Source organism: Amphibalanus amphitrite, unplaced genomic scaffold (assembly GCF_019059575.1).
Source record: "Amphibalanus amphitrite isolate SeventyFive unplaced genomic scaffold, NRLGWU_Aamphi_draft 000394F_arrow, whole genome shotgun sequence".
Taxonomy (NCBI): Eukaryota; Metazoa; Arthropoda; class Thecostraca; order Balanomorpha; family Balanidae; genus Amphibalanus; species Amphibalanus amphitrite.
In genome coordinates, this window is record NW_024881888.1 from 333474 (window position 1) to 352399 (window position 18926).

At 48.0% G+C, this 18926-nt stretch overlaps 1 protein-coding gene across 1 annotated transcript; it reads left to right on the forward strand.

The window, feature by feature from the left end:
* The first annotated feature begins 1004 nt into the window (after positions 1 to 1004).
* Positions 1005 to 6845, forward strand: LOC122390389 (WSC domain-containing protein 1-like). The gene is made up of 2 exons (XM_043383287.1): positions 1005 to 1348; positions 5143 to 6845. The coding sequence occupies exon 2, from the start codon at positions 5192 to 5194 to the stop codon at positions 6278 to 6280; it is 1089 nt and encodes a 362-aa protein (XP_043239222.1). The 5' UTR covers positions 1005 to 1348; positions 5143 to 5191; the 3' UTR covers positions 6281 to 6845.
* Positions 6846 to 18926: the final 12081 nt, after the last annotated feature.

Below are 18926 nucleotides of genomic sequence, written 5' to 3' on the forward strand. Positions count from 1 at the left end.
GGCTCGACGTTGCGGATCGACTAATATGCAACATGACCTTTTCCGGTCAGGTCATGACCTTGACCTGAGGTCCAATTTTCAAGTTGACCTTTCAAGGTCAACTTATAGTTCATTCGACGCGTCTTGACACGATGCTGACAAAGGTAATGTCATGGCTCTTCTGAGTCAAAAGTTATTATCGAAAAAACGTTTTTCGTAAAAAACGGCTATTTTTGGAGTTTTTGCCCTCTGGAGGCTAAACCGTTGACCTGAGGTCAAATCTGAGAACAATGTTCAGAAGGGTCTGTAAAAGCGCTATCGAATGCGTTTTTTCCGCGGTGCTGTAGCTCTACCGGTTCCCGAGATAGCCGTCGGCAGTTTCCAAAATGTTGAAATAGTCAACATTTAACTTTGGTGACCTCTGCTGACCTGACCTTTGACCTGACCCAAAAAATGACCGAGTGTTTTCGTCCTTATTTTGGACGTTCTTTCGATTGCCGCTTACCGCGTGTCGCTACGTGGCCCAGGAGCCGAGTTAGAAGGGGGTGTTCAGACACCCCCGGCCCGGCGCGGAATCTCAGAGCCCCGGCCCGGCGCGGGTTAATGCAATTTACGCTTTTTTAAAGAGAAAATATATCTTTATAGCACGATGTATTTTTATTTTTCAGGCTATTTATTCGACTACAATGAACAATAATATAGTATCATCCACCTTTCGCTAATAGTCATCGAATGCAAATACGGTCAGTCTCAAAGCATGAACTTATTCACGATACCGCTGCGCCTCACTACAGTATGTATGTACATACACTACATACCATACGTTCAGCAATGCATGTTGATTGCTGGTGCTAGTGTCGGTCAAGACGATATCCTATTGCGATCAGGGCCACCCAATGGCTTTTGGCCAGCCATGTTCGTCGTTCGGCCGTGACGGTGCGACGCACCCGCCCCCCGGCGAGAAATACAAAGAGACTGCAAGTTTACCGTTAGCCATTCAGTACCCACTGAGGTGAGCGAGCCAGTTGGGTTGTGAGGCTGAGGCTAGCGCCGCCGCGCGGCAGCCGACGCCGAACCCGGAGAGGAACGGCCTCAGTCGGTCGGCGGCGGCGGTGTCGCGTGCACGCAGGTCCTCCCATCGCTGTTTTTCTGGGCGCGAGCGGCCGGTCGGCGCAGAGCTGGCCCGAGGCGACCGGCGAGGCGGCCTAACGGTAGTCGATGCGTAGAGTGCGCCGGGAAGCACACGGCCGGGCCGGGCAGTGACCGCTGCGTGCCGGCACCGACCGTCCGCTGGCCTCCGCGGCCCGTGCAGCGGTGAAAAGGAGCACAGCGCTCACCTGACCGGCGTCAAAATACCCAGGAGTGACCGGTGAGTGAATTTAATTTATTTCTTATAATATTTGCACGAACCAGTTCATGTAAGTACAGTCCACAGCAGAAGTAATGTGTGGTTTCAGTCATGGGTATGTTCTGCTTCTGAAGCCTACTAAGAACGATTAGCCAGACTGCAACGAGACTTTAAATGTAGCTTACATGTATCTTCACCCTTGCAGCTACAACTTTATCTATTGACGTCTTCTTTTCAATCAGTCAGCAATTAAAAATCGTCGGTCAAAGCCATCCGTTGAGATTGGTAAAACCACACATTACTTTAGCGGTGGGCTGTACATTGTGAGTGTGCAGGATGGCGGTATTGGCGTCTGGTTATGCATATGGTATACATACATGGTAAAACCTCCAGGCCATATTTGTTGCGAGTGCATGGGATCATATCCATGGCGCTAATGAGTGGTCCCGTGTGTATGGTAGGTGCTCTGCGCTCGTATCCATTGGTAGTTAATTTGTGGTCATGGCCGGAGCTCGGAGCGCATGAGTTTCTGACGATGATGTTAATTATTTGTAAGAATATCTGATCGAGCCGGTTATTGGTTAATGTGCAGAATGGCGGAATCGGGGTCTGGCTATGGATGACCTCAACGTGAAGCTAATAGCTATTTTTAAGCTGAACGCCAAATGGGCCACATCTTGATGAAATGACATTTAGCATATACGATATAACATCATACCTACATTTGACTTGCCAATGCCGTCACGCTCATCTATCCGATTTGAACGACAAATCCTCCTGGGGCTAAACACTTAACTCTCGCACGACCAGGCCATTTCTCATAACACGAACGACCAGAGGGGGGGGGGGTTGTTACGACCCCCCCTGGCGTTTCGAAACGGAAGGTCGTAGAGCTTAGCGGAAAAAACCAACGGATTGCTCTCAACGAGATCTCGCGATTGGTGGTATATTTTTTGGTCCTAGGTCAACATTTGACCTACTTTTGACCGGTCAAAGGTCAAATTTTCGGAAAAATGGACTTTTTTCAACTTTCCGCGGCGATTGCGGCAACACGGTGGGAGATATCGACTTGAAACCTTCACTATCGTGTTCCTTGATCAATTCTCTATCGTTTGGTATGTATTTCGTTTCCCTAGCTCTAAAAATGGCGCGTTGGGAGCGCCGGAAGTCGGCAAGGTCACAGTCGGCGGCAGAAATTCGAAAAATCAAAATTTAAATTTTTGAAATCTGATTGTATTTTTAGATTTGGAAGGTCCATTTGCTCCTTATAGAAGCTAATATTGCTGCATATTCCCATTGAGGTGACAAGAATTAGCAAAATAGTGGTTCGGGGCGCTTTTCAAAAATAGTACCGGACGCTGTTCCTCTTATGACGTCATAACTCCGTGACCTGACCTGACCCGGTCAATTTTCTTGCACCACACGATAGCCAATGCTTGCCCCAACATGCATGGGAAGTTTCATCATGATCCATCAAACAATGTGGGTATCACCGGCAGAAAACCTAGGGATTCGGCGCACACGTTTGGTAACTGTCGGCCGGAGGCTGTACCTCTTATGACGTCATAACTCCGTGACCTGACATGACCCGATCAATTTTTTCGGCAAAAGATGCGCAAAGGTTGCCCCAGAGGGTATTGAAAACTTCAGCCCGCTACGACAAGCCGTTTAGCGTGCACTTCGAAAAAACCTCAGGGGGGGGGTTGATACAACCCCCCCCCCTAGGCGTTCTAGGGTTAAGCAGTATTGGCGTTTTCCCAGCCGCTGACGTGCAGAGGGGTGGGGGTGGGGGAGGGGCCGATCGCACTCCCAGTCGTTCGTCACTGATCGAGCTATTACATAGTTATGGCCGCGCGCACACACCGTGACCATACAAAAAACAGTCGAGCTGCCCGAAGTATCACACGCTTGCCACATCCGTGTCGAGCGTAGATGTGGCGCAGTGAGTCGTCTGTCGTCCCTACGAAACCGCATGCACCGGCCGCATGAGCAGTGCGGCGGCCCGGGCTCGGCCCGCACACCGATAAAATGCCGGCGTGCCGCGGTCACCCCGCCAGTCGACTGCGCATTATGCAGGGGAGACGAGAGAGGTGACCGCAAGCTCGTAAAGTGGCTCGAGGCGACACACCGAGAGATATTCCATAAAACAAAACGGTCATTGAGGTATAAGAGACAAAAGCGTTGCTTTCCGAGTTCTAATGTTGAGATCAGCGGCGAGCTTGGGTACACTTCATATCGTTCTATTCATGATTTTTTTCAGGTTTATTAACCCTTGCCCATATTGGCGTTTTCTGCAGTCGCAAACATGTATGTACATATGGGGTTCATTGGTCCGTTGGATTTCCCCAGCCTCTCTGCTCCCGATGGAGCTGAGATTCGCGGAAATTTTTTCCCGTGACAAGAAGAATCCGATAATACCCAATTTTAAGATCCTAGGGCAATGGTTGACCTTCCAGGTCAGGTCAACGACCGAAAAGTTGTAAATATCGGGGCCTGTTATAATTTCTTAAAGTGAGGCGCTACTACAGGGGCGCGGGAACGACTTTCAGACTGGGGGGCACCCCATAATAGAGATCAACCGGGCACCCCAAATCTAGTTTTCTCACCGGTTTTAGGCCACTTATTTTTCACCCCTAAGCTTTTTTCAACACAAAAGAAAACACTTGCAAAAAAAAGTACGACATTCCGTCTCAAAGTTGTGGGGGCACCGCCCCCACGGCCCCAGAGTTGAGGGGGCAAGCTGTCCCCACTGCCCCCCCCCCCCGGTTCCCGCGCCTATGCGCTACTATGTGTTTTTTCGAGGTCCTGATTCCGAATTTCACTTTCATTTTGATCGGAGAAGATGCATTCATGCATTTGAGAAGGGTCCTGTACTGAGGTCATTGGTAGCTACAATTTTTATATCACGGAAGTTTAATAGGTATCGATGACCTAAGGTCAGGTCAATTTCTTGACCTCACCGTTATATGTAAGTCAATCATAGGCGGCGGAACGGGGAGGGCACCGGGGCACCGTGCCCCCCTTTGATTTTTTTTGCATTTTAGCATTAGCCCATTGGGCGTTGCAATGTTGCATGGAAGGAATGGGACCAAAAGTCGGCAGTGCCCCCCCCCTTAATTGAGGGTGTTCCGCCGCTATTGAAGTCAATGGGGGGAAAATCAACCCCTACCCCTGTTTTTTGTTCACTAAAACGCGTCGGAATGGCCCAATATACCATGACTGAATTCATATACGATCAACCTTGACTATCAATAGGTATGCTAAATTGAAAGGCGGTTCTTGTAAGGTGTAAATAAACGGCCTCAGTACACTTATATATATTTTATTGGACGTTAACCCGGCAGTTGCTGCAGGGTATTTCGCCACCCACCGTTTGCTGGGGGGGGGGGGGCGTTAAACGCCCCCAGCCGATAACTCGAGAACCAATAGGCGCAGCGAAACGCACCAGGCGGCAAAGGAAAGAACGCGACGAGACGCTTCAGACGAGTACTTTAAAGTTGAATTTTGAGGTCACAGGTCGGGTCAAGGTCAGGTCAAACACCTGAAATCGGGCTTTCAGTAGCATGGATTTCAGGACTTCGCAATGGGCGCCTCTCGTCATAAACTCTATCAAAACGGTGCACAATCGGGAAAAAGGTGGGGGCGTTTAACGCCCCCCCCCCCCCCCAGCAACTCGCGGGTTAAAGAGTGTAAATGAACTTTTGAAACACCCTGTAGATTGTTGTAGTTCGTCATTAACCTGCATCGGCATAAGTGGCGACCCAGGCGACCTTATGTATAGTGTGATAACACAACTTTCCTTGCTTCCATTTCAGACATAGTCACTGTCGTGAAAGACCCACACATGCAAGTCAGCTAGGAATCATGCTAAAGAGGCTGCGCGTCTCCAACAGACTCGGTGCTGCGCTGGTGTCGGTGGCCGTGTGCTGTCTGGTGGCGGTGACCCGACCCCGGACGGTGCCGCTGGCCGCCCCCGTCGACACAGACGGCCGGGTCGGCGGCCGGCCCATCGCCGAGCTGTGGGTGCCCAGCCGGCCGGCGCACGCCTGGTTCACCAGCGCCCAGTGCCGGCCGCTGCTCACCCGCTTCACGTGCGACCAGTGTCTGCCGCTCGTCTACCTGGCGTCGTTCCCCAGGTCAGGGAACACCTGGCTCCGCTACCTGCTGGAGGCCTCCACGGGACTTGTCACTACAGCTGGACTGCCTGACTTTTGGACGTACCGAAATCAAACCCCAGGCAAAATTGTCTTGGACCTTGAGCAGCTCTGGGATGCGACACGGGCAGACAGAGAGCTGATTTCTTACGGATACCTTGGGGAGAAGATTCCGTGGTCTCAAGGTATCGGTATCGTTTCCAAGACACACTATTATCCTGAGCCATGGAATGTAACGGAGGCTGAAGATGCTCCGCACGGGCTGTCGCCTTTTCCTAGCGACCGCCCACGACGAGCCGTACTGCTCATACGCGATCCATTCAAATCGATAATTTCTCTTCGGAAATATGGCGAAACACGATCAGTTCGTAACGAAAAAGATATGACGTATCTGTATCGTGGAGAAGATTGGTTGAATTATGCTATGCACTTACCGCATGTGTGGTTTAATATGAATGCAGAGTGGCTGCAGGCAACCAACGAGACGCATGTGGTTCTCTATGAGCGTCTCCGACAGGACCCGATGGGGGAGCTGCGCGCGCTGCTGCGCTTCCTGCAGGTGGAGCCCGACCGGCGGCGGCTGGAGTGTCTGCGCGGCGAGCTGGAGGGGATCGCGCACAACCACCGGCACGGCGTGGTGCCCGACGGCGAGACGTACCCGCTGCGGGTGCGCGCCGAGCTCTGGAGCTACATCCACCAGCTGCACTGGCTCCTCAGGGACAGAGGTTACCCGGGACTGCCCCTGCAACAGTACTCGTTTGCAGACGAGTTCGGTGATATTAATATACGGATGCGTTGAACAAGACAATGGTTTCAAAATGTGTTAATTGTGCACAACACTGGGTTTTCTGCCGATCGTTTTCATGTCTCGCAGCCTCTTCATTGTTTCAGGTTATTTTTAACGTTTTTAAACGTGCGACGTATGTACAACGTGCAACGTCACTTACTCACTTGAATATCTCCATTCGTATAGCTTCCTGACATGTGCATGGATCCAAGTGTGGATCTGTGATCTCAGTGGATCTCAAAGCTACCAGTAACTCCATGTTAGGATCTGTGATCCCACTGGATACAGGGTCTGGATCTAAGATTTCATATGATATGACGATAAATCAAGGACATAGATCTATGATCCGTGGGATCCCATCATGTACAACCTTTGAAGCTATGTTTTCCAATCCTACACAAAGTTACCAAAGTCAAACAGAACTTTTGTGAGTTGCAACAAGCGGATGTCTAGGATTTCTGTGTTGACAAAAAGAAGTGATGATATGTGATGTCACGCATAGTCTCATAGACCTCTGTATACCGAGGTCTATGTCAGATACAGAGGTCTATGTCGCACTGCTTCTTAACCCTATTAGTGGCAGGCTCCTGGCTACCCCCTATTAGTGGCAGGGGGGGGGGGGCTGTTTACGACCCCCCCTTGATATCTCGAGATCTAACGGGCCGATTTTCAAAATTCAAACGGCATTCGATTTCGCTCAACGTGATCTACATTTCTGAAAAATAAAAATTAAAAAATGTCAATAGGGGGGGTAGAGGGGGGTAAAAACGGGCAAATTACAGATACATTTTAGACTGTTTATCACGGCCAGAATTCTGAACCAATCTTAACGCAACTTTTGCCGATCGATAGAGAATGAACCAGGAATTCACATGGATCCCAAAAATATGCATTTTCAAAAATCATAGGCGGATACAGATCATTGAGATTGGGGGTACACAAAAAGTATAGTAAATAAGGTTTTTGTTGGTACTGTTTCTAAAAATGGTGGTAATGGTCTTGTTATGTTACAATTTTCTTATGAGAGAACGACTACAATTGTATTGGTCATGCATAGGCGGTGTCAGGGCACCTATGTTGGGAGGTAAAACATAACCCCCCTTTTTGGACGCCTGGATCCGCCTATTATAGCAAAAACGTGTCAAAAGAGGATGCACAATAACTGTATATGTTATCACATGATACCTTTCATTCACTGTTCGTAAAACTGGTGCAGCATCGTGATCTTCGCCCAAATGACTCGCTTCACGAATAGGACCCCCCAATTCCTAGTGCTCTGGAGCCGCCCCTGGTGAAGTTATGAACTTGAAATTTTCAGGGAATGTGCCCAATTTAGTTTTAGGAAAAGTCAGAAAATTTCAGCATCGTAGCTTCAGCGGTTTCGGAGATATTCCCGAAAAACCTGAGGGGTGGATAAAAACAACCCCCCCCCCTGCCACTAATAGGGTTAATTAAAAAATAGACTATGATATATGATCCCAATGATTCTCTCAATAAACTAAAGAGTGGGATCTAGTCATAACCCCATCAGATTCGAGATCAGGATCCACAGGATGAGGTCCCAGATCCATTTTCTAGGATCCACGCATATGTCCGATAGCTTCATCGCAGGGTGGGACTCGTTTGGCACGGGTAAGGTCACCCGCCTAGCCTGTTTAAAACTGCATACTCTACTATGACATTTAACCTTTGGCCCAAAGGGTAGTGTGTCGGAGGCAGGGAATACGTATTTCTGTGGCTAGCTCTCGAGCTTTCTTTCTCGAGCGAGCTTTCTGCAGGCCAACGTCCAGGTTGGACGCTGGCCTGACGTGCAGGGCAGCTGAATCGTGGCGGCAAAAACTACTGTAATATTCACTGCGCTGTGCGCTCCAGCGTAAATATTTAAAGGGACCCTCCCACCTTCAAAAAAGTTAATGAATTGGCATGAAGTGATGTCGCTCGGTTTAGAAAGAGCAAAAACGAATATCTACCAAATTTTATCGAAAAGTATTCACCGGTTTTCAAGATATTAGACTTTTACATTTGTTTACTTTTTGGGATCTCCGCTGTTCCTAGCGACTTTATTTGAAAGTGCGGCATTTGTTGCGCGCAAAGCAGCATATACCACCGCGTGCTACAAAACGTTTTAGTCAAACATTTAACGGACGTTCGAAAGCCTGATGACGTCATCAGATTCCCGTAATGGTTAAGAGATAGGGACCACGCTGGTCCCACCCTGCAAGTAAGGGGAAGAAATTTCTTGAACACCATAAAGCTGCGGCGGTTGCGACCAGGATAAATGGTGGTTTCTGAGCCTGGCCGCAAACTTGGCTATCTCAACTCAAAACTAATGTGAAGGTGGGAGGGTCCCTTTAATGCTGACTCGTGCAGCTGCTGGATGTCGGCGTGTGAAAGCCACAACGAATGTTTTGTTGTGAAGTGACTAGTGTGCGACTCAGGAAGCAAGTTTATGGGCAGGTCACGATTATAACGGCGCTAGCTTGTTCCGACTGCCGACTTCCGGACTCGGGTGGTTTGTGAGGGAACATTTGTTTTTAGAATGGTAATTTTGTTAATGACTGCTTGGTTATCCGTTTGTTATTTCTTTGTGAGCTGAGTGTAGGCATATCAGTCAACTAAGAATTGTGAAAAGGGCATTGTGAAGACCATTTTCAGTTTTTTTTTTCTGAAATGGAAGTTACATACCTATACTGTTAAGTGTAAGCATTAGGTACTCACCCTACTGTCTAACCAAACGCATCAACAGTCAAATACATCTCCACGCGCAGACCGGAAGAGGAACAGCCTTCCCTTAATGTGTTTTTATGATATTGAGAGAGAGAGAGAGAGAGAGAGAGAGAGAGAGAGAGAGAGAGAGAGAGAGAGAGCGAGAGAGAGAGAGGAGAGAGAGAGAGAGAGAGAGAGAGAGAGAGAGAGAGAGAGAGAGGAGAGAGAGAGAGAGGAGAGAGAGAAGGAGAGAGAGAGAGAGAGAGAGAGAGAGAGAGAGAGAGAGAGAGAGAGAGAGAGAGAGAGAGAGAGAGAGGGGGGGAAGGGAGAGAGAAAGAGGCCTGCATTTAATCAGATGCTTGGGTAAATATGCCCCACACTTTACGGCGCTTCAGAATAAAATCATTGAAACGTCAAGTAAACGAGGTACATACCTACACGACACAAATAGTAATCTAACATACATAGGGGAAGTTGGGGCAATGCCGGAGTTGGGGCAAAGCCGAAATTCGAGATACAGGGTGACCCAGCAAAAGCGGGCCCCGTGCTAACTTTTTGCTATAGTTCCTATAATAATTGATCAAATGGGTTTATTTTTCAGGACATGGCAGAAGCAACACCTGACAACTCAAAGAAACCTCATTGGAAGGTAGATCACAGAATATACTGTGTAAAACACTACTACAAGACAAGCTCGTTTAAAAAAAAAACTCAGGAGACTTTCTTACATGAGTTTGAATGTCAGAAAGCACCCTCCAAGAGCAGGATTCAGAACTGGGTGGACCACTTTGAGAAGTTTGGAACCGTTGAAAGCCTCAACGCAGCCAGCGAACGTCGTCCAAGCCACTCAGGAGGTACGAACAGGAAGCGCACAGCCGAACTTATCGAGAGTGTGAGAGAGTCAGTACAGCAGAGTCCGAAACGCTCCTTGCGCAAACGAAGTCAGTCTCTCGGTATTTCCCGTGAAACGTGCAGGAGAGTACTTGTTAACGATATGAAGGCTTATCCATACAGGATACAGACAAAACAGACTCTCACTGTCTCAGACAAAGAGAAGAGAAAGGCTATGGCAGTGAAGATGTTGGAGAAAATGGAGGAAAGCCCAGAATTCCTGAAGTTCATCTGGACCTCCGATGAAGCTCACTTTAACCTTGAAGGAAAGGTGAATTCGAAGACAAATGTCTTTTGGGGGACCTCCAAGCCTCAAGAAGTAGCCACCACGCCTCTGCATTCCCCTAGGTGCACGGTATGGGCTGCAATCTCAGCAAGAGGAATCATCGGGCCAATGTTCTTCGAGGAATCTGGAGCGACAGTGACCGTCACCAAAGAACGGTATGTTGAAGTCCTCGAAGCCTTCAAGAGCGAGCTATATGCGCTCTATCCATCGCTTATGAACAGGTTCTGGTTCCAGCAAGATGGAGCAAGCTGTCACACCTCGAAGATGTCCCGAGATTGGCTGAAAAAGAACTTCGGACGTCGTGTGATCAGCCTGAAGACTGATTTTGAGTGGGCGCCCCATAGCCCAGACCTGAGTCCCCCAGACTTCTTCCTCTGGGGCTATCTCAAGGACCGGGTGTACTCAGAGAAGCCCAGGACCATCACCGACCTCAAGGAAGCCATCAGGGAGGAGATGAGAGCCATTCCTCGGTCTGTGTGCAAGGCCGTCATGGACAACTTCGTGCTGCGCCTCAAGAAATGTAACGAGCTAAATGGAGGACATCTCGACCACATGCTCTAGATTGAACAAGGAGAGGTCGGTCGCTTTCGTGTTTTGACATGGTACTTAGAACACAATAAACCAGTTGTGTCCGAAGTTTCATTCAATTCAAACCATTACTTAAAAAATGACGCCTATCGGAAGTTGGGGCCTGCTTTTGCTGGGTCACCCTGTATTTCAAAACCGTAAGACATGGATGCCACCTGTCAGTGATGCTCTGAAGCTTAAGTGACTACAATTATCGCATGTTTGTTACGAGTCGTCATTCGGAATACTTCGACTGTGAGGGCGCCAAGAGCGTTTTCAAGGTACGTTTCCCTTGTACTACATGCGCCTTTGAAGCTGCATTTCTTACTCATTATGCTACCGTTTGTCTGGCCAATTCGGTCAAGTAATCTTTAGCATGTCTTTGCATAAGTGTGCTGCCTATTTGAAATTTATACAGCACGTTGAAAAGTTATGGGCCTGCAAATGAAAGTATGGCAGGCTGGGGTAATGCCGAAAACGTGCGATTACGCACGTGTTAAAAGCACGCTACGTGGACTTTACTGCTGTAGAATAGCAACGCGTATTTTTAGTCACACAAATTACACTTTCAACCGACACAACGACCTGTTACCTATAAGGAATAATTTACCTGGCATGTTCTTATTATATCACACAATTATAACTTCCAGTGTGCACCGCGTCCTCAAGCTCTTAAAACGCGTGTCAGCTTTGATCAATTCTGGATAAAGTTTGAGATAAAATGGCAAAACATCAATGTCGGCATTCCCCGTAGATCATTTCTCCCATTTTCGGCTTTCCCCGCAGTCCGGGGCAACGCCGAAAAAGTCACTTCTTTGATATTTTTAGTTTGTGCGCTTAACCCATTTATGCCCAGGAATATTGACCATCATGAAAATCGTTGAAATCAAGATATGTTACGCTTCTACCAGGGCCTTGCATGGAATCGAAAATAATTTTTGCCGGCAGCAAAAGTTTTTCGAGAAAAACGTAAAAAACGTGCGTTGCGAAATCGCAACGAAGGGCACACCGGGCGCCATCAGCGTTGCGAAAACGCAACGACGGGCACATCAGACGGACATAAAGTACACTAAACCGCCGTATATGCTAGTTTGTTTTAACATATATTTCACCAACTTTTGAAAAATATTGCTTGAGAATGCGGAACCCACATCCCTCATGCTTTATTACCCGCCTAAGAGCCTCAATGAGGGAGCATAACTTAAGGGTTCGCGAACGAGGAGATGGCAACAAACGGTCATTATCAACAACAATTGCCCATTTAAAGTACCTAGTGGTCGGCACGTACCCTGGGCGGTGCTTTCTTTTTGGAAGTTAGACAGAGCCATTAGCCCATTACCCTCTCATATGAGAACCCCAAACTGAAAACAATTTAACCGAGGATTGGGAGTCAACCCAACCAGTGCCTCGCCTAAGCGCCTATCCGCAATACCATTGTTAACCACCCTCCTAGGAGTAAAGACAAATTCAAATGCAGGGTAGTCGTGCACACTCTTATCAAAAAATGAACCTATCCGGCTTTCACAAATTACCTGCGTAAGGCGTAGAGCGTCATAACAACTCGGCTTAAAGTGTCTCCCAGGACCCATTTTATCACTTTTACACCTAATCCAAAATTTTCATTGTCCCACTCTCAGCGACCTTCACACTTGTAACCTCTTTCTCGAGACAATGCCAGGGCAGACTGGTGATTCGACGCAGTTCACACTTTCCAAGTGTTTCGTCAATCCGTCCTTTCCATCTTCAGGATAGTAGAATCCTTCTCCATGCCTTAACCTTTGTTTCGAGCTGGACGGGCAACTAGGTATATCGCATTCGAGCAGCTCCCATAGGAGCACAGGTCTGTAGCCGGATACAGAAAGTGCTTGGGAAGGGGGGGGGGGTCAGGTTCATGGGTGGCCTGGATGGATGGGCTCAGCCTCGACGATTCACCATGCCCGCTCAGACCAATGTTTTCCCTAATTCCAATAATGCTTCTAGCTCTAAAATGGTCTGATTAGACAAAAGGCCTACCCTCAGTAAACAAATAAGCAATGCTTCACATCAACCACCTTATCAATCCGTGCAAACCATGAATTCTAAAAATAAACTATTATTTTCCAGACGCCCTCATCACTCCTGCCGAAGGGGTCTGTTGCCCCCCCCCCCCCCCCCCGAGGGGGCATATCCCACATTTGCCGCTTCTGGGAGTTATCTTTTCTAACGTAAGGGCCAGCGGATTGCATCCAGAGAATGACAGTGCCTATCTGTCGTCTGATACCAGACTACGTCCCCATTATTTAGTACTAAGTAGATCCAATTTTCAAAGTACCTCGCAATCTCTCAGCACCGTTAGCATCGCCGACCGTTTGATGCAGGTCCTTTTCCTACCATGCGATTTTCAGATGCTCGAAAACCCATTGATCGAATAGCCCGATAATCTGCGAGAAAAAGAAATGAGTGTTTGATAGCTGTTTAAGTGAGTTAAAGGGACTATCCCACCTTTAACATGGGGTTTGAGTTGAGATAGCCAAGTTTGCGGCGAGGTTCAGAAACCACTATCTATCTAGGTTGCAACCCCCGCAGCCTCTTGGTGTTGAAGAAATTCGTTCCCTTCATTTGAAAATGGGCCTTGTGCAAGGCCCTATCTTCAACATGGAGCGACCGTTAGTGTGACGTCACCTCGTTTAGTCATTCTGATTTAAATGGGTTTGTTCGTTGAAAAATCGCTTAAAACTTGGTCTGAACTTTGTTGTGGTGCCTACAGAGTAAAAAGAATCAGCTTTATGACAGTAATGTGACCTGGGGAAGGAGGTAATTTTGGGCTGTGACGTCACATATTTGAAAGTTTGTGTTTGGAATATGGGAAGCCTAAGATGTTTAATGAAAAATAAATGCCAGAACCGTGTTCCTGGTCATCCAATCTACAAAGTCGGGCACAATTTAACTGGTTTTAACAACATTTTAGAAGGTGGGATAGTCCCTTTAATGTGAAACGTGTCGCAACATTCACGTGCAAATGCGCCTTGCACTTTACATACCTACACGTCCCTCACGACTACAAAACGAGAAAGAGAGAGAGAGAGAGAGAGAGAGAGAGAGAGAGAGAGAGAGAGAGAGAGGGGGGGGGGAAGGAGAGAGAGGGGGGAGCGTGGAAGAGAGGGAGGAAGATTGGGGAGAGAAGGAAAGAACCCACAACGTATCTCAAGTGAAGTATATTTGATGTTCCTATACTTCCGCTGCCCTGCCAATTTGCCCCTCGTTGCGTTTTCGCAACACCCCTGTCTTTCCGATGTGCCCAACGTTGCGTTACCGCAACACGACTGTAGTCATATTTGAAAATAGTTACAAACCCTATTTGCAGCATAATTTGTTAATAAAATGTATATTCTAGCTATTGTAGGGACTCTGCAGAATATGTTCACACATTATTCATTACGATATAATTAATCACTTAATCTTCTTATTTTGGTTTTCGTGACGTCATCACTGACGGTACCTTCGACTTCCCTCTGGGAGCTCTGGACGGTAAGTTACCGGCCGAACAGACTTGTAACTGCGTAGCATTATGCGCGGATCCATGCTAAGCGCGCTGAAACTTGTCTCATCGGTGAGACGCCATTATACACTTCTCAAGATTTGATCACGTCGACGCTTGCTTGTGTTGCGAAAACGCAACGAAGGGCGTAAATGGGTTAACGGTATGCGAATTCATCAAATGCGCCTGGTATGTTTGAAAGGCAAAAGACTGGCCTCTCGAATGACGCCAACAAGAATAGCTTATGTTGTCTACCTTGCGTGCTACGGGCGTCAGAAAAAAAGTCTTCGGCGTTCCCCCAACTTCCCCTATACGTTATGTAGGTACCTTTGGGCGTGGAGAAAGGACATGCTGTTCTTCATGAATGGCTTTTAAAGTATGAACCTACCTAATCTAATGTCATACCCAAAAGATATGCTTCCAGCCCGCAGTTCGCTGGGTGGATCCGTTGGTCGTGTCAGTCCCTCGCACCTCTCCCCTCTCCTGCACGCCGCTCTGCACAGGCGCCGTCTGCGCTTCTGCGCTCTCTCGCTCATGAATTTCTAATGAATCACGATGCAACCAGCTGAGCCGCCGCTCTGGTGGACCGGTTCCGTTAACAACCAGCAGCGGTGGAGTGCCGTGCCGACGACCTGCGGAGTCACTGAGAACGTTCAGCGGCTGCAGCCGGAGCGGGCCGGCCGGCCGGAGGCGCGGAAAACCCGCCGTCATAGCCACCTCGGCGGGCACGGAAGGTCGATTTGGCTCGATCGGCCGTCGAGTCAGTGCAGTGGGAACTGGTGCAGTTCACAAACTTCATCAATTGCAGCAAGACTACTAAGCACCACTTTTGAGTATCCCACACTAGTGGCTATCAGTAAATACCGAGAGGCTTAGACTATGTGAACACTATATTGTCAAGTGGGACAGCCATCCTCTGGTCAAACCGGGACTTGTTGCATAGCCGGGTCGCCGAGGATCCGTGCCCGCCCACTGCAGTCCACACCGCAGCACCAGCCCGGTAAAGTCGTTGGCCCGGTCGGCCACCATCCGCGCTGCGAATTCCGTGCACCGTTGCGTTCGTGACACGGTAACAGAACAGACGGTCCGAGCGGCGGCGGGCGGAGGATGCGGCTGATGACTAGGCAAACAACCCCCGCCGCCGATCTGGCGGTCCCGGCCTGCTTCGTCACATTTCTTTGTGGATAGTGGTGAGTGGTAAGAGTAGATAGGTATATGGCGGACATGGGGTGTCTTCTTCACCCACATCACACGTGGCCGGTCGCGCGTTGGTCCCGTTTGCCACCAGTTACACTTTACAGACTGCTGGCAGTTGAGCGCCTTGCCATGCTGATCAATGTCGGATGCATATAACTGCCTATACCTTCATATCTAGTACCTAACGTAAGTCTTAGATGCATTCGAATGAAACCAATACCTACAGCTTCGCCTTATTTTCGCCTTTGGTGCATCAAGTCATCTGCAGTTTTTACCTTCATAAAGGTGTTGGACAAACGCTCCTGTTCCAATGATTAAGTGCTTTGCGTATAAGTTGTCTTTTGCAATCATATTGCAACTTTTCAGGCGTCGCATTTTTTGCCATTTTTATTATGGGAAAACCCATAGACTTATAAGCGACCCTTCCCGGTCGCTAATCGGGACGAGTTCCCTATTAGCGCTTTTTGCATGGTTTGCCAAAATGCTCAGTGCAAATAAATTAGTGGATATTGGGACAGAAAAGGAATGGATTTTAATAGCACAATGAACGATCTCTCCGAAAATCAAGCTAGTACCATTACCCCCCCCCCCCCCCTGTCCCCTCAGGCAGTCACGTTATGAAAAGTCAGGCGCGGGTTTAATATGTGGTGCAGCGATTTTGAAAAGAAAGCGGAGAGCAGTATTAATCTTTTCTTTTTTTAGATTTCACGTCTGTCGATCGTCCCCCCCCCCCCAGTCAAAAATCCGTGGCGACGACCCTGCCTGCAACCGCAACGAATAACTTACCTAGTTATCAATCAAACCAAATACCATCGACCTCCTAACCTTTCGATAATGCCACCAGGCGCCAACAGCTAACAGCTCTGTTCGCAATTCATTGCTTTGTTAAGTGCATCTGTACCGGCCGAGCAACGAGTTGCCACGCGGCGCGCAACCGGCGCCAAGTGCAGCTGCACCTAGCGAACGAAGAGCTAGCTAGCACACGGCGCGCCGATTTGGCGCGCTATTGGTTCCCGCGCTTTCCAGCTATTTGGCGGGAGACAGAGTGGCGGCGGGAGCACAGAGCAGCCACCTGCAGTCGGTTCCGGTTGTTAACCCGCGCCCTGCTGGGGGGGGGAGGGGGGGCGGTGTTTGAACACCCCCTTGTGGTTTTTCGCGAATAGCCGTTTTTGTTACACCTTATCATACATCAATTCTACACATGTTGTGAAAATTTCAGACCAAGGTCATTCAAGGTCAGGTCACCAGGTCACTTGAAGTGACCTCACCTCATAAAAAGTTTCAATGTCTGTCATAGCTACACCGAGTGACCGATCGCTTTGAAACTTTCAGCGATAGCTAAGAGCAACAGCATGTACAAAATGTATATCTCAGGATTTTGATATCGATGACCTAAGGTCAGGTCAATTTTGCGACATCCCCATTATAAGTCAATGGGAGAAAATTGAAATGCGCCTCTTTTGGACGAAAGACATTATAAACACTCCCAAACACCGAATTACAAGTGGTTTAGACACACTGAACATGAAAATGGTGTCCGTGACCCTTGTTTATGCCCTGAGGTCATCTTAGGTCACGAATGGTATCTAACAGTTTTTCGCAAATAACTTTTGATAGAGGCATGCTAGAGCGATGAAAACGCCTTAGATGTGTTCAGCTCGACGATACGGATCGACTGATATGCAACATGACCCTTTCCGGTCAGGTTATGACCTTGACCTGAGGTCAAATTTTCAAGTTGACCTTTAAAGGTCAAGTTATAGTTCATTCGATGCGTCTTGACGAGAGGAACACGATGCCGGTAAAAGTAAGCTCGTACAAGGCTTGGGTCAAAAGTTATTGCCGAAAAACTGTTTCCGAAAAAATCGGCTATTTTTGCAGTTTTTGCCCCGTGCAGGCAAAACCGTTGACGTTAGGTCAAATCTGAGAGAATTACTCAGAAAGAGTGTTAATAGGGCTATCGAATGCGGTTTTCCGCGGCGCTGTAGCTTTCCCGAGTTATGCGTTGGCTGCTTGGAAATTTTCGATATTCGACCTGGAAATCGGCGAAATTTTGCCCTCAATGACCTCTGGTGACCTGACCTTTGACCTGACTTAAAAATTGACTGAAGTGATTTCGTCATTATTTTTGACGCTCTTTCGAACGCCGCCTTCCGCGTATCGCTACGTGGCCCAGGAGCCGAGTTACAAGGGGGGTGTTCAAACACCCCCCCAACAGGGCGTGGAAATCCAGGACCCCCAGCCGGGCACGGGTTAATAAATATCATAGGGATCCACTGTAGAATACCTAGTGGCGTCATATTACCTAGTGACGTCATATCGTGAAGATGTGCCGCTGAACACGACGCATTCGCCACCTATCAAGCAAGCCTAAAACTAATAGTTTTTATAATACATATGCTAGGTGGCGCTACTGAGTCTCTTGAGTGGCTCCATCTTGTCTGTATTGTTTTGGATGATACGATTCTGGATGTTGCATGCCTGGATATGTTTCGCTCTTGGATAAACCGTCCTTGGATGATACGATTTTCAGGTATTCTCGTGCTGCCATTTTGGATGATACGGTTTTGGCTTCTGCATCCTTGGATGTTTCGCTCTTGGATGCTCTGAATGCTCCCAAAAGGGCCGATTTTGGATGTAATTTGGAGGTTTTGATCGCTGGATGCTGCGATTTTGGATGTTGCGTATTTTGGATGCTGCGTTCTTAGATGCTTTAATAGTCCCCCGAATATGAATCTGAATGACGTTGAAACTTGAAGGCCTCTGGCGGTATATAGGGCCTTGCCTCTGGCCTTCTGAGCCGGGGCCTTCGATATTCGGAAACAATTCATGGACATTCAGATTCGGAGCGAATCTGAATGTCGATCAGGTGATCGATGTTCAGATGAATCTCAATGCGGACGCGAGTGTATACGATGAAATTATACGCACATTCGAGAGATCGCTGTACTATCGTGCTAATATGCTTTGCGCGTTGGTATGCCATGCTAAAAGAGAAATTCTGATAAAGCTGTTTAAGTCCTACTGCGCGAACCTGTATGGGTGTGAGCTGTGGGATCCATGTAAAGAAAAAAATGTGTTTCGTGAACTGTGTGTGGCGTATCACTCATGTGTGAAGAAAATAGTCAAACTACCGAAATCATTCAGGAACCACCCTCTCTGTCTAGCTCTTCAAATTCTCCCCTGTCCTATGCTAGTAGCAAGCAGACAGCTTCTGTTCTATAAAATACTCCACAGTAGTGAAAATGTGTTGATAAAGAGCTTGCTTGACAGTGACATTGGACAAAATGGTAGGTATAGCAGCGAGGGTGCATCTTGCCATCCGACGTGAAATGTGAATATGATATCATGGCCTTAGACTTGTCTTCCTCCTCTCGTGCAGACATTTTGAATATTTTCTTAGGTAGGCTGAAAAGAATGGTCAATCAAAATCCGACATATCATGCTCATGTGAGAAGTGTCATTACAGACAATGTATGAAGCTGTGTGCACGT

What these genes read in the sequence shown, in the direction of transcription:
- LOC122390389 (XM_043383287.1), top strand. Translation starts at nt 5,192, where the DNA reads ATGCTAAAGAGGCTGCGCGTCTCCAACAGACTCGGTGCTGCGCTGGTG.